The 12,853-nt window shown below is 40.4% G+C and overlaps 2 protein-coding genes across 2 annotated transcripts; one reads left to right on the top strand and one right to left on the bottom strand.

Moving 5' to 3' along the window:
• Window positions 1-109: 109 nt before the first annotated feature.
• dnajc21 (DnaJ heat shock protein family (Hsp40) member C21) lies at window positions 110-6,751 on the bottom strand. The gene is made up of 12 exons (XM_079235127.1): window positions 6,411-6,751; window positions 6,056-6,149; window positions 5,844-5,967; window positions 3,602-3,733; window positions 3,093-3,397; window positions 2,838-3,004; window positions 2,384-2,480; window positions 1,673-1,834; window positions 1,513-1,561; window positions 1,246-1,421; window positions 809-890; window positions 110-622 (listed from the first exon to the last, which is right to left on the bottom strand). The coding sequence occupies exons 1-12, from the start codon at window positions 6,505-6,507 to the stop codon at window positions 461-463; spliced, it is 1,647 nt and encodes a 548-aa protein (XP_079091253.1). The 5' UTR covers window positions 6,508-6,751; the 3' UTR covers window positions 110-460.
• Window positions 6,752-10,738: 3,987 nt separating this feature from the next.
• On the top strand, window positions 10,739-12,776 carry rad1 (RAD1 homolog (S. pombe); the record flags this gene model as incomplete). Its single annotated transcript, XM_079235471.1, has 6 exons — window positions 10,739-10,933; window positions 11,048-11,156; window positions 11,321-11,478; window positions 11,694-11,794; window positions 11,987-12,085; window positions 12,197-12,776. The coding sequence occupies 6 exons, from the start codon at window positions 10,739-10,741 to the stop codon at window positions 12,369-12,371; spliced, it is 837 nt and encodes a 278-aa protein (XP_079091597.1). The 3' UTR covers window positions 12,372-12,776.
• Between the last annotated feature and the right edge of the window lie 77 nt (window positions 12,777-12,853).

Below are 12,853 nucleotides of genomic sequence, written 5' to 3'. Positions count from 1 at the left end.
AAAACATATACATAGGTTTACTGTCAGAAAAGGTTACTAGAGGTATTAACGCAAATAATTCCAGAGTTGTCGTATAAATACCAACATGCAGTATCACCTTTATTTTTGTATGATGCAGTAATACCACCACGGAGCTCTTCATGACAAACCAAGCGACGCAAGTCCCAAAACTGATAATAAGATGTCTCCTATGCACAGCCTGTATGTTTTTAATCAGCACAGAGATGTTCATAAATTACTGGGAAATGTACTAAGAGTTTTAATCGCACACACGCACACACAGAAACAACTGTCTCACTCAACAGGATTATTGAGTAATTTAAAAAACAAAACTATTCCCTCCTGGGAGTCAGCCAACCGGTCCATTAAAAGTCCACTTTCAAACGGCTTCTTTTAGTTCATCTTCCCAGAATTCCCAATGTCCCTGCTGAGTCACACCCTTGGCCCAGATGAAGATGTGTTATCTGTTCTTCTTCTTGTCTTTTTTGCTCTTGCTCACGGAGCTGTGAGGTGCGTTCGAGGAGAGCGCCCTGGAGTGACCGCTGGTCTTCAGGTGGTCAAACAACTTGTTTCTTGTGGAGAACTCGCTGTCACAGGTCACACAGCGTAGGAGTAGTTCACCCTGGGAGGTGGAAATGGGGATATGTGATTTCATAACAAAAGCAGAGAAAAATTTTCTAACAGTAAATGATGAAATACGGTTATTTTTGATAGCTCAAAAAGGAATGGTAAAGTAAAAACTGATGCTGGACGCATTTGCAAGCAAAAGAGATTTGTAGGGATAAAATTATAAATACAAACCACAAACCTCAGGGATCTGTTCTCCGTCTGTGTTTGACTTGACACTCTTCAGTTTGTCTTTTCCTCCTGCCTTCTTTCCTTTTGAGCTGCTGAGGCAACATTTAGATGACAGATGAGTAAAACTCACAGTCTCAGCTAAATGGCATACACCATTTCATCTAAAACTCTAATCCTGCCATATAATTCAGGAAATAACTGTGTTTAATCACTTATTCCACACACGAGTAGAGTCAGTTCCTGCTTCGCAACTGTAACTGACATGCTAGAATTACCAGCTGCTGCTGCAGTTTGCCTCACCTCTACGGAGCATTTTAGCGTCATTTCATTTCCAACAGGCGGTTGTGTCCAGCGAAAAGGCTCCACAAAACTAACGGTTCACTACCTGCCCAGCAACAAACAACCAACCAACAGACAGAGTTAGACGGACTGGTGAACTGGACCTACCTCTTGACTTCTGTGGGGGCGGGGCCATCCTGCTTCTCAGGCTCTGGAGTGTTCTCTGACTTCTCTGGGGCATCGTCCTCGCAGGTGGTCAGTGTTGGCTTCTCCACCTCCTCTTCCACTTCCTTCTCCACTTCCTCTTCCTTCTCCACTTCCTCCTCTCCGTCCTCAGGAGTACTCTGCCGTGGAGCATGAACAAACAAGGCTTTTTAGGGTCACTTCACACTTAACCATATACAGCTTCTGGAAGAAAGAAAAGTTATTACTCACCTGTACTACTTTCTGCTGTTTCTTTTTTCTCTTTTGCTTTTTTGACAGCCTGAGTAAGTGGAGAAAAAAAGAGAGGCAGAAATGATGTAAACCGTTCATGTGTTGATCAGGTTATTCTAACCGCCCAAACAACCAGGTGAAAAGCAAGAAAGCTACACACTTTTGCCTTGGCTTGTCTTCCTCATCCTCTTCCTCCTCCACATTCTCCTCCTCTATTCCCTCCTTTCCGTTAAGACCAAATGTATCCTCCTCCTCCTCCAGCTGTTGTCGTAGCAACGCCAATAGCTCCCGGTGCTTCTTGGATTTTGAATGGTTTTTCAAACTGTACAAAAGAAAGGAAATTTAACAGTGTGTGAAGTACATGAATACCCTTTGCAGAAGTACTAACATAATCATTAAAAATGATTGACCTTCCTCCCTATAAAAGCTAAATTCAGGAATTAAACCCAGAGTAAGAAAACTAAACAAAAATGCAAAAACAACAATGACTGACATTGTCATTTAAGTTGAACTATTAAGAGTTTTTCTCCATTGTTTAGATACATCGATGCGAATGAAAATAACTTCACCACAAATGTTTTAAACAAAGTACATGAAATAGTCATCAGTGGCAATCAGTTAGCGGTGAAGTGATTTACAACTCCTCATCTTTCCTGATATTTACATCAGACCATAGATTCAGTCACATCAGGCCTACTATGAACACTTTGAATTAAAATAAGCTTTGTTAATGCCGTGTTGAACTCAATAACACACTGCGGCGCTGGACCCCGTGCTGATTTTACATTGCTAAGAAGCATTCACAGCTGAGTGACTGGAACTAGCTTTTAGGTCGAGGGGATAGCAGGTAGGCGAGTCCAAGGTTACTCACGCTTTATCTGATTTGAAGGATTTGTCACAGGCTGGGCAGTACAGATCATCATCATAATAATCATCAATTGTCAGTCCGTCTGCATCAGGCTGGTCTGCTTCAGTGAATGAATATTGATGATTGAAAGAAAAAAAGAGATTTAAAAAAGGCCCCAGACACACAAACAAAGAACAAGAAAAGTACTTCACTGATGATTAACTTCTATTCAAACATCACTTGCCAATTAAAATCTGTGGAAATTGCTTTTAATCTTATATACAAACTGCAAATGACTTTGTTCCAAGACAGCCTGAGAGGATACTGTAACAATGTCTTAAACGTATTTAGAGGAACAGAAGACAAACAGGTGGCTCTGAAAGTGTGTCAAATGTCTCACAAGAGCAGAGTTTTACGGAGCGACAAAACCCATTAAAACAGACGAATAAATGAGGCTTAAATCTCAAACGTCTCTGACCTCCTCCCTCTCCACCGTTCTGCTCCCGCGTGTCTATTTCCAGCTCGTCTTCGTCACTCTCTGATGCATCTCCAAACTCCTTTCCGTACTGAGCCTCTATCTGCTGCAGCTCCTTCTCAAGTTCAGACATGGCCGCCCAGCTCTGCTCCTTGTACTCCTCTGCCAGTCTGGGACACACAGTACAGTATTAGGGGAATAATGGGGGGTAAAAAAACAGAGAAATATAAATGTCACGTTTACCCGTCGACGACCTACTTGGCCTGGCTGAGCTTCTGCTTCCGCCTATCCGCCGCCATCTTCTTGATCTTCTCGGCGTTCTGCTCCTCCACCAGCTTCCTGTGGGCCTGCACGCGACGGTCACGCTTGCGAACAAAAGCCACAAGTGACCGCACAAGCTCGTTGCGCTCTTTCCGAGCCTTCTCCCTGGTCTTCTTGTTGTCCTTCTCCATGGCCCTTTTCTCCCAGCGGTTGGAGGCCTGCCTCGTGTCGTACTCCTCCTTCCAGGCAAAGTTTTTGCGAGTGCAGAAGCTCTGCCAGTAGCCATAAAACACGTGCACTACCTGTAATTTGCAACAGGAGAGTGATTAAGTACGCAAGCCGACTTATAAAAGGTTTAATAACATTGTAGTCTTCCTATTCTTTAGTTTGTTTTTTTTTGCACAGAAATCATACTGTTTTATTCATAGAACTGAATTGTATAAAGAACTCTAACATCATCCAACAGAGAAACAACCGTGAGAGTTTAACGTGTGGTGCCGGCTTACGCTGTCATAGTCACTCTGGGAGTCTCCGAAGGGAGGAAACAACTCCTCTTCTTCCTCTGCATCCACCTTGACATGCTCAATCTCCTCCTTAGCAATGGACTCAAAGAGGTTCCTGTAGACTATGTAAAAGCCCTAAGAGACAGAGAGCAGATAGAAACAAGAGGGAATAATTAATGAGAAAATAAATGTTCTGAGTTGCATAATGAATTTCTTTCCCCAGAGTCAACGTAGCAGAACAGCAAGTCCTGTCGTTAAGGAGGTGTACTCAGTGTTTGGCATTTAAACTCAAAAAATTAAACCTGGGTTTAATTTGAATCTTGACTATATTCCCTGTGCTGTTCTAGTAGACTGTCTGTGTGTTCTTGCATACTAAAAAGGAGACTGGATGTTTTTTGTTTTGTGGGGTAGGGCTGGGCGATATAAAAAATATATCGATATATTTTTAAATGTGATATGGAATTAGACCATATCGCATATATCGATATAGTTCAAATTTGCGCTGTGATCCTTGCTCCAGGCAAGCTGCTGACCCAGAGCTCTCTGCACTGCTCCCCCGCCCCTCCTCTTTCATCACAGAGGGGGGAGGGGCAGGAACAGGAACAGACACTCCGGCACTCTTCAACAAACATGGAGGAAGCAACAACGTCTGCGGAGCGTGCGAAGGAGGAATTGGTTAGCAAAAGAAAAAGGAGTGGCTCAGTAATTTGGAGATGGTTCGGATACAAAGTATCAGATGACCAACAGAATCACGTTATATGTAGGGAGTGCCATAAAGAAGTTACAGCCAGGGGTGGAAGCACTACAAATCTTTTTCACCACCTAAAACAGTGGCACAAACTGCAGTACGAAGAGTGTGTGAAACTGCGCGCTGCACAAGCCCCAGCCGCGAGCCATCCACAACCCGAAAAAGCTCCAGCCCCGAAACAAAGCTCACTGCAAGCTTCATTTTCCCGCAGTGTGCCTTATGAAAAGAAAAGTGGCAAGTGGTGTACTATAACTAAAGCGGTGTCCTATCACATTGCTAAAGATATGGTCCCTGTTGCAACTGTGGAACAAGTCGGATTCAGAAAGCTACTGAAAACTATGGACCCGAGATATGAGCTTCCCAGTCGCAACTACTTTGCACGAGAAGCACTGCCACAAATGTATACCGAAGTCAGGCAGAGCCTTGCTGACCGGCTCGCTAACGTGACCCATTTTGCATTGACCAGTGATATGTGGTCGAGCAGGACGTGTGAGCCTATAGATAGTCTGTTTTTTGTGCAACTGGTTGAGACTGTTCAGATAAGAAATTGAGTTAACAAAAAGGAAAAGGTAATCTCAAGCTGATGTTTAAATAATAAATATATTTATTTCAGAAAAAGATTGGCCTATTTTATAGGCTATTTTTATTTAAGATTTTTTTTATTTAAATGTGCACCTTACAGAGCTTTGATTTAAAAAATGGTACTCCTGTTGTTATACAGTGTTTATGTTTACATTTTAATGTTATTTGAACAGCTGAGCATTTATTCATGTACCAGATGAAGAAACCTGTTTATTATTTATTTATTTGATTTTGCAACTGTTCACTGAAATAGCCGGTTTCAATAAAACTACTTGTGACATGTCATATTTGGCTTTGACTTTGACTGAATATTTGCTCTCACTTTGCAGAATAAATATCGGGATATATATCGTATATCGATATTCAGCCTAAATATATCGGGATATGACTTTTGGTCCATATCGCCCAGCCCTATTGTGGGGCACAATGTCAAGCTTGTCCACATCCTGCAGATGGGGTAAATGTTGTAATTATCTTTATCAGCCTTTTGATAATCACATTACTGCTTCCTCTTACTTGTACTGTCTACCAATAAGGACAGACGGTCTGACCTGTTATTTAATTTAGGTGCCACAACTCCTGGGAAACATCGTCTTATTGTTAAATCAGCAGATAATCAAGTTTCACGTCATGTGCTATGAATTTGTGGTTACATTTCGCAGCCATTCATACTGCTCTCTGTGCTTCTTGTAGAAAACCTGTACAGCTTTTACAATAACAGCTTCCCTTTTTTTCCTCTCACCAGTGTATAACATAGACACAGCACAGAAGATATTGGGCTATGTTGATCGTGTATATTATACAGTGAGATAATTGATTTAAGTGTCTTTGGCAGTGAGATTCAGATTCAAAATGGCATTGTCCTTGTCTGAAAAACACCCGGTTGAAGGTTTTGATGTGACCATAAGAGCTCACCTTCTCGTCATCTCCAAAGCCAGAGTAGCAGGTGACCGTGAAGTACTGCAACAGATCAATGCTGTCATCTTCATAATCGCCACTGATTCCTCCTTTCATCAGAGCATCCCTGTGATTGTCATACCTGCGACACAAGAGCGGACAGTGGCATCAAACCCAGATACACTTGTACACAAACAGCGAATAACATATTGGGACTCTTGAGTACGCACCATGCTCTCTCCTGCGGATCGCTCAGGACATCATAAGCTGCTTGAATCAGCTTAAACTGCTCCGCCGCATCCTCCCCATTGTCCAAGTTTTTATCTGGAAATTTCAGACGGAAACCACCAGCTGTTAAAGTGAAAACCTTTAAACGAAATATCATGACAGCATCACATGCTGCTGCAAGAATAACAAAAGTAGAGGGAACAATATACAACATCACAAGTGTTTACTTTCTGTTAGTTTGGTGTCACCCAGGAGCGTAAATGCAGTGCCTCTAGTTCATTTCAGAGGTGGGCTAAATATTGTACTATTACGTCACACTAGCTGACGGGTCATCGCATGATTTCTACCACAACTTACCGGGGTGCCATTTCAACGCTAATTTACGATACGCCTTCTTCAAGTCACCGTCTCCCGCGTCCCGCTTCACATCCAAGATTTCGTAGTGACACTTCATCGTGAAGCGACTTGAATAGCTGACGTTACTCGGAAAATATGCTCCTCACGTTGTCCCAGATGGAGCAAACCGCAGCGTGTAAGCTAGCTATGCTAACCGCAGCATGCTAGCAACCGGTAAACCGCTCTGAAATGATCCAGACGTGTCGGGCGGAAGCGTTAGTAACACTAGTGTAGTGTTTAACATTACATATTTAGATATACACAATGTCCTTTATCACAGACTAACGGCTTCTGTGCGCTACGTTACTTTCCGACCGGTTGCTAGGACCATAAGCCATATCTGTAGTGTGGGACCGGTAAATCTCGCGAGAATTGACTGGACGCTGTAACCACGTGTTGCTGCCCTCTACTGTTCATCTTATGTCTCTGGTTCTGTCGTATTTATAGGCTCTCTCTACTCGGAACATGGACCAATGTGGTGATCCAACATTAAAGACTCTGCATGTCGAACAATATAAATGAGTTAACTGTTATGTTTATGTTCACAGTTGTTGTGTATGTTGTCCTCCACTACTTCATGACATTCATATAAATCAACCACTCATCTGTTAACTATTATACACGTTGACTACTGTATCTCCTAGTTTATTCCACACTGCTATGGTAAATCTAGGATTGTAGATTGATTATAAGGTATCACAGATGCCAGCTTACTGTCACTAGTTATAATCTTAGACTGTATATAGGTTATAATACCATGATGCTCTCTAGTGGTGACAGGGACACTTGCATTTACACAGGCCACCTCTTCATGCAACCCAATTTAAAATGAACTTTCGAACATGCACGGTAGTTATTTTATGACTCAGTATATTTAAATAGGACTACTTCAATGCTTCAATGTGAAACAATTACATAAAAGTAAATACATGTTCTGGTCAAAAATTTCAGAGGGTTGCGGGTGTGTGATATGTAGACTTGTGCCCTACTAAAATCCTGGTTACTGCCCTGCGTGAGGACATTATATCACATTATGATAAGGACAATATAATCATTTGAATTACTCGCTAATCCTAGTTAAATCAAACTCAAAAAAGTGCTTAAAACTGATTTAAGTTGCCTGATCAGAGTATTTAGGGTCATAAAAAAAGTGTCACATCTCATACAAAGTTGGAGGTGAGTTTACTGGTTGCTCTTTTATCATTAACATCAATAATTAAAACAACAGTACTTCAATATTACATACAATAACAAAATAGGTCAAATATATAATATATATATCCACATTTTAGTTTAGATGTTTTTGGTCAGAAAATCACATCAACGGACAACACGGTTGATTGGCACATGATTCAGCCGTTTTTAGGATTTTATTACAAGGAGCTACTCCTATCAATTCTCAGTTATTTTTCATTACGAAATAAATGCTTTTAGAATTTCACAGATGAAAAAAGAAAAGAAAAAAAGAATACATTCAGAACAGAATTAGATGTTATTAATAAATTAGATCTCTCTTTCTAAAAATACAAACAAAATCGATCCCTTATTAACTTACAATATGACGCGAGCTCATGGAAGTGGAAGCACAGCTTAGTATGGAGCAATAAATGAGCATCTTTTTCTATTTGAAAGTATTTTATTCATTCAGTCATTAAACTGGAAATTTGACTTGAAAAACTATTCTGCTGAGTGAATAATCAACAAATTAAATGCATATATCAATTCATGATGAAGGAGGACAATATTTCAACAAGAAGTACAACTGTACTACTAATGAAATAAATTTAAAACAAGATCCGATAATATGGAAGGCTAATAAAAAACAATCCATTCAAAAAAATATTATAAGTTAATTCATAGTTTCTATACTAATGGAATATTTACATGGTTTTAGATGCATTATAATAATTTAGAGCTATCAATCTGTCTTCTTATCTGCCACTATTGTGGATCCATTGGCAGTGGCATCACCGGTGCATTCAGGCTGAAAACCATGAGAAGGAAAATGTCTTCAAATATGCTGTTGTTATCAACAAGATACAATCCTGAAAGAGACTTTAAAACTAACACCAGTGAGTCATTAGATTAGGTAGTGAAACACAATTTAACAGGAAAACGTCTTCTATCACTGTAAGTTATGTTAAATATGAGAAATGCATTCAGAGTGTCTGGATGAGCTGTGGTTCCTATTAGGAGAGTTGTGGCAACATTATATTTCTATTTGGGAAATACTGATTTTGAAACATTTAAATGGTACTGCCATTAATATCATATTTGTTAGAAAGAATACTTGTTCTATATTCTACTGATATTCAACTTACAATATTGAGCCGTACACAACTAAATAAAGGCAAAGGGGCTACATAATTACAATGTCATAATAATATCATTACTTTTCAATCAACTTACCTTGCAAGTGCCATTACTCTTTTCGCTAACTTTTTGGTCAGTAGATGCAGTCTCCTGGACCGCTTTTTTGGTCCAGAATGTATTAATAATGGGGGCAATGAAAGGATAGATGTAAGGCTCCAGGAACCTCTTGTAGACCCACAACAGGACAGGAATCACAATACAGGGGATGCACACCATGGCTGCAGCTCAGATAGGCTGCACAAAATGAAGCAGAGAAGCAGCACCTGAAGCTGAGAAAGAACACACACAGATCCACAAGTTGTCAAAAAATAATAATGTGTCATAGGGTTTCAAATTTTCTAGGCTAAGAGGTTGGTGCTAGGTGGCTGTTAAGATCTGTGCATCCACAAATCTTGGACAAAGCACAGTGAAACAGGATCAAAATAAGGATTGAACTGATTTGAACTGTATTTAAAAAAACTAAGTGCTGGCAGTATATATTATATTTTACATTATTCCGGCACATTATAGATTGTCAAACAAAAACTACAATTATTTTTTGAGAAATGCTATCTGACAAATCCTATTTTAACTTTTGAATTTTTTTTTTGACAGATTCTTTCTAAATAAATATATATAAAAGGGTTCTTTGTGGGAGTCTTTCTTTACCCAAAAGCAAGGGACTAAGAAGATAGCCATATACTGTAAAGGACTGTAAAGCCCATTGAGGCGTATTTGAGATATTGGGCTGTAAAAATACCTTTTTTTATTATTTCTGTGATATCTTCTCACTGTGTACTACTGGATGACTGACAGCCGAAACAGCAACATAGTTTACCAATTAGCCATCTTCAAGATGATACATTCACAACGGGGATGTAACAAGCAGATTTCATGTGTAAAGATACTGCATATCACAAAGTTTAGTCTCCATACTTTAGTAACGACATTTAAAAGGCCTCCCTCCACCAGTTCTCAAAGCACCGAGGTTTGTCACAAGCAACCTGTCAACAAAACTTGTGGTTAAGACGCTAATATTTCGCCAAGTATAGCAGCATATTTGCAACACGAGTCGTCAACCTGTTGAGGCTCCTCTTGAGACTTCAGGCGACATTTTGTGTCTCATCACCTGCCCCTGTTAGTGAGTAAACAATGTCACAACGTCATCAGAGTCACTCTAGCTAACGTTAATAGCTAACTAGCTAGCTAGCTAGCTCCCTGCCATCGCTCGGTGAACGAAACAGGTATGAAGGCTTATAGTTTACCTATAGTCTAAACAACGTTATTATAGCCATAACACTTTAACTGAGTTACAATTCTCACCTCTTTGGATCACAAAAACACAACTGTTGTCACGTACTGCCGCTGTAGAGATGATATTTCTTTTGTGTTTTGGTCTCTGCTGCGAGGAAGTCTCTGGAACGTATCTACGCATGCGCACACTCTACTTCCGTAGAAGAAGAGAGAACCGGAAGTTGTCAGCGGCGCCTTTCTTCAAAACATGCGAATGAGGTTCTGAAATACATCTTTGTAAGTAGCTGACGCAGTATCAGAAACATTTTAAAGTTTACTTTCCGGGGATGCTAAAGTAGTTCTATGGCACTCAATACATGTAACTTAAATTGTCGTTATTTTCAACTTTTCACTAACTACATGATACGCTGTCATATAACGTTAGCCTAGCTTAAAATAGTTAAATAACAGATAGAACAATGACAGGTTTGTGTGTCTATAGCACAGTAACGTGCCCTTTTTTTGGCTAAGTGATTGCTCTTGACTTAAAATGAAAATAGTATTAAGGTTTGCAATGAAAGAAACACTTCTGTTTACGATATTTTGGAGATTCAACTCTGCAACTAAGGTATTCTTGTTTGTTTTTGTGCAGTCTTTTACACACATGTCTATTGAGTTCTGTGTGTCTTCATGTCAGCGACACGATGCCTCTGTCAACGCAGTCGCAAGCCGACGATGAACAATACGTTTTAGTGGCCAGTTTGGACAATGCCCGCAATCTGTCCAACATCCTGAAAGCCATCGCATTCAAAGACCATGCCATCTTCAGCGCCACACCCAACGGCCTGAAGGTCACTGTGGAGGACTCCAAATGTCTGCAGGCCAATGCCTTCATCCAGGTGGGTTTGCTTTTACATACATAAGCATCCTCATCATTTTTTTTTCATTGAGCATTGAAAAGCAGCACAGTCTGGAATAACAGTTACCAATATGTCTTCTTTTTTCCCATCCAGGCGGAGATCTTCCAAGAGTTCACCATACGGGAAGACTCTGTGGGTTTCCAGGTCAACGTCACAGTTCTGCTGGACTGCCTTAATATCTTTGGAGGAAGCACAATACCTGGTACAGATAAAGGAAGCAATCAATAATCAAAACAGATTCAATCCTATTTAAACACAGTTTACTAAATTTGTTCTTTTTTTCTTCTTCTTTAAGCCATGTTTAGATTATTATCCATCTCAGATATGACTGACCATTTTCACTATCTCTCTTGTCCGATGTTGAAGGAGTGTCGACAGCCTTGCGGATGTGCTACAGGGGCTACGGTTACCCCCTCACCCTGTTCCTGGAGGAGGGTGGGGTAGTGACTGTGTGCAAGATCAACACACAAGAACCAGAGGAGCCAGTTGACTTTGAGTTCTGCAGCACCAATGTAACAAACAAGGTGAACTTACACTATTTCATATCATTGATATTTTAAATATATGACTACATACATTTGGTAGTTTGATAAATACAAACAATAAAATACAACTTTTCTGTTGATTTCAATGATTGCTTGTTTATCAAACCCACAAGGAATATACTGTGTATGACATTATCTGCATTTCTAAAAACAATAATTGATTACGACTGTTGTACCTCTGGTTTTTTTCAAAGGTGATCCTGCAGTCAGAGAGTCTGAAAGAAGCCTTCTCTGAGCTAGACATGACCAGTGAGGTGCTACAGATCACCATGTCCCCCAGCCAGCCATACTTTAGGTTTGTTTAGGTCAACAACTTGAAACTGTTGTTTAAAGCATCACTACTTGTTCTACAGTTTAATGTTGACCATACATATATCCTCTTTTCACGAATTCAACTTCAAATCTATCAAAGTGAAGGAATCACACTTGAAAATTCTTACTTTTATGTTTCTTGTGTTATACTTCTGGGATTTGTTCTGCTCTCCAGATTGTCTACGTTTGGGAACTCTGGAAATGCCCATTATGATTATCCCAAAGACTCTGACATGATGGAGCTGTTCCGATGCGACAAGACACAAACCAACAGGTTAGCGCAGATAAATAAATCGTCATCTGAGGAATAATCTTGTCTCTATCTTCCCGTAATTACTTTTATTAACGTTCCACATTGTGTGCTGGCCTCTGTTAACTGTGACAGGTACAAGATGTCCCTCCTGAAGCCGTCCACCAAAGCCCTGGCGTTGTCCTGTAAAGTCTCTGTGAGGACAGACAGCAGGGGCTTCCTTTCTCTGCAGTACCTGGTCAGGAACGACGATGGGCAGATCTGCTTTGTGGAATACTTTTGTTGCCCCGATGAGGAGGTGGAGGAGTGATTAGTCTGTGGAATTAACTTCAGGGGCGGCCATTCGCTTTGAATGAGTGAGTAAAGTTGGCCAGAGGCGGCATTGCAGCCAGATGGGTGCGCGCAGGTCATAAATGCTGGACTTCATAGGCATACAGTTCGGACAGTGGGAAAGGTTTTATTGTTTCAAAATAACCAGATTCAGCATTTGCCAACAGTCCTTTGAAGCATTGCCACTGGACTAGTGGAAAGACATTGTTACCTACTTGGTCTGATTACATCCCTGTGTGTAGTTAGACCATTATAACAAGTACATAATGTCAGACATGGAAAATGATTGTACGTAGTTACTGTATATATTGGATTATTGTGCGACCATGGCGTTCCAGGGGTTTTGGGTCAGAAAACATTGCCTGTAATTTCATGGTTTGTAGTCCAGTTGAGACCACGATCGGTCAAGATTTACAGATTGATATTTCTGGAGCATCCTTCATGTTTAATGTGTATGCTTAC

The sequence above is a fragment of the Taurulus bubalis genome (assembly GCF_910589615.1).
Source record: "Taurulus bubalis genome assembly, chromosome: 19".
Classification (NCBI taxonomy): Eukaryota; Metazoa; Chordata; class Actinopteri; order Perciformes; family Cottidae; genus Taurulus; species Taurulus bubalis.
This window is presented reverse-complemented; position numbering and strand designations above follow the sequence as displayed.

What these genes read in the sequence shown, in the direction of transcription:
- dnajc21 (XM_079235127.1), bottom strand. Translation starts at nt 6,507, where the DNA reads ATGAAGTGTCACTACGAAATCTTGGATGTGAAGCGGGACGCGGGAGAC. An exon ending in CCCAGAGTGACTATGACAGC is followed by an intron (nt 3,398 to 3,601) that starts GTAAGCCGGCAC and finishes TGCAAATTACAG; the next exon opens with GTAGTGCACGTGTTTTATGG. An exon ending in GAAGACAAGCCAAGGCAAAA is followed by an intron (nt 1,562 to 1,672) that starts GTGTGTAGCTTT and finishes CCACTTACTCAG; the next exon opens with GCTGTCAAAAAAGCAAAAGA.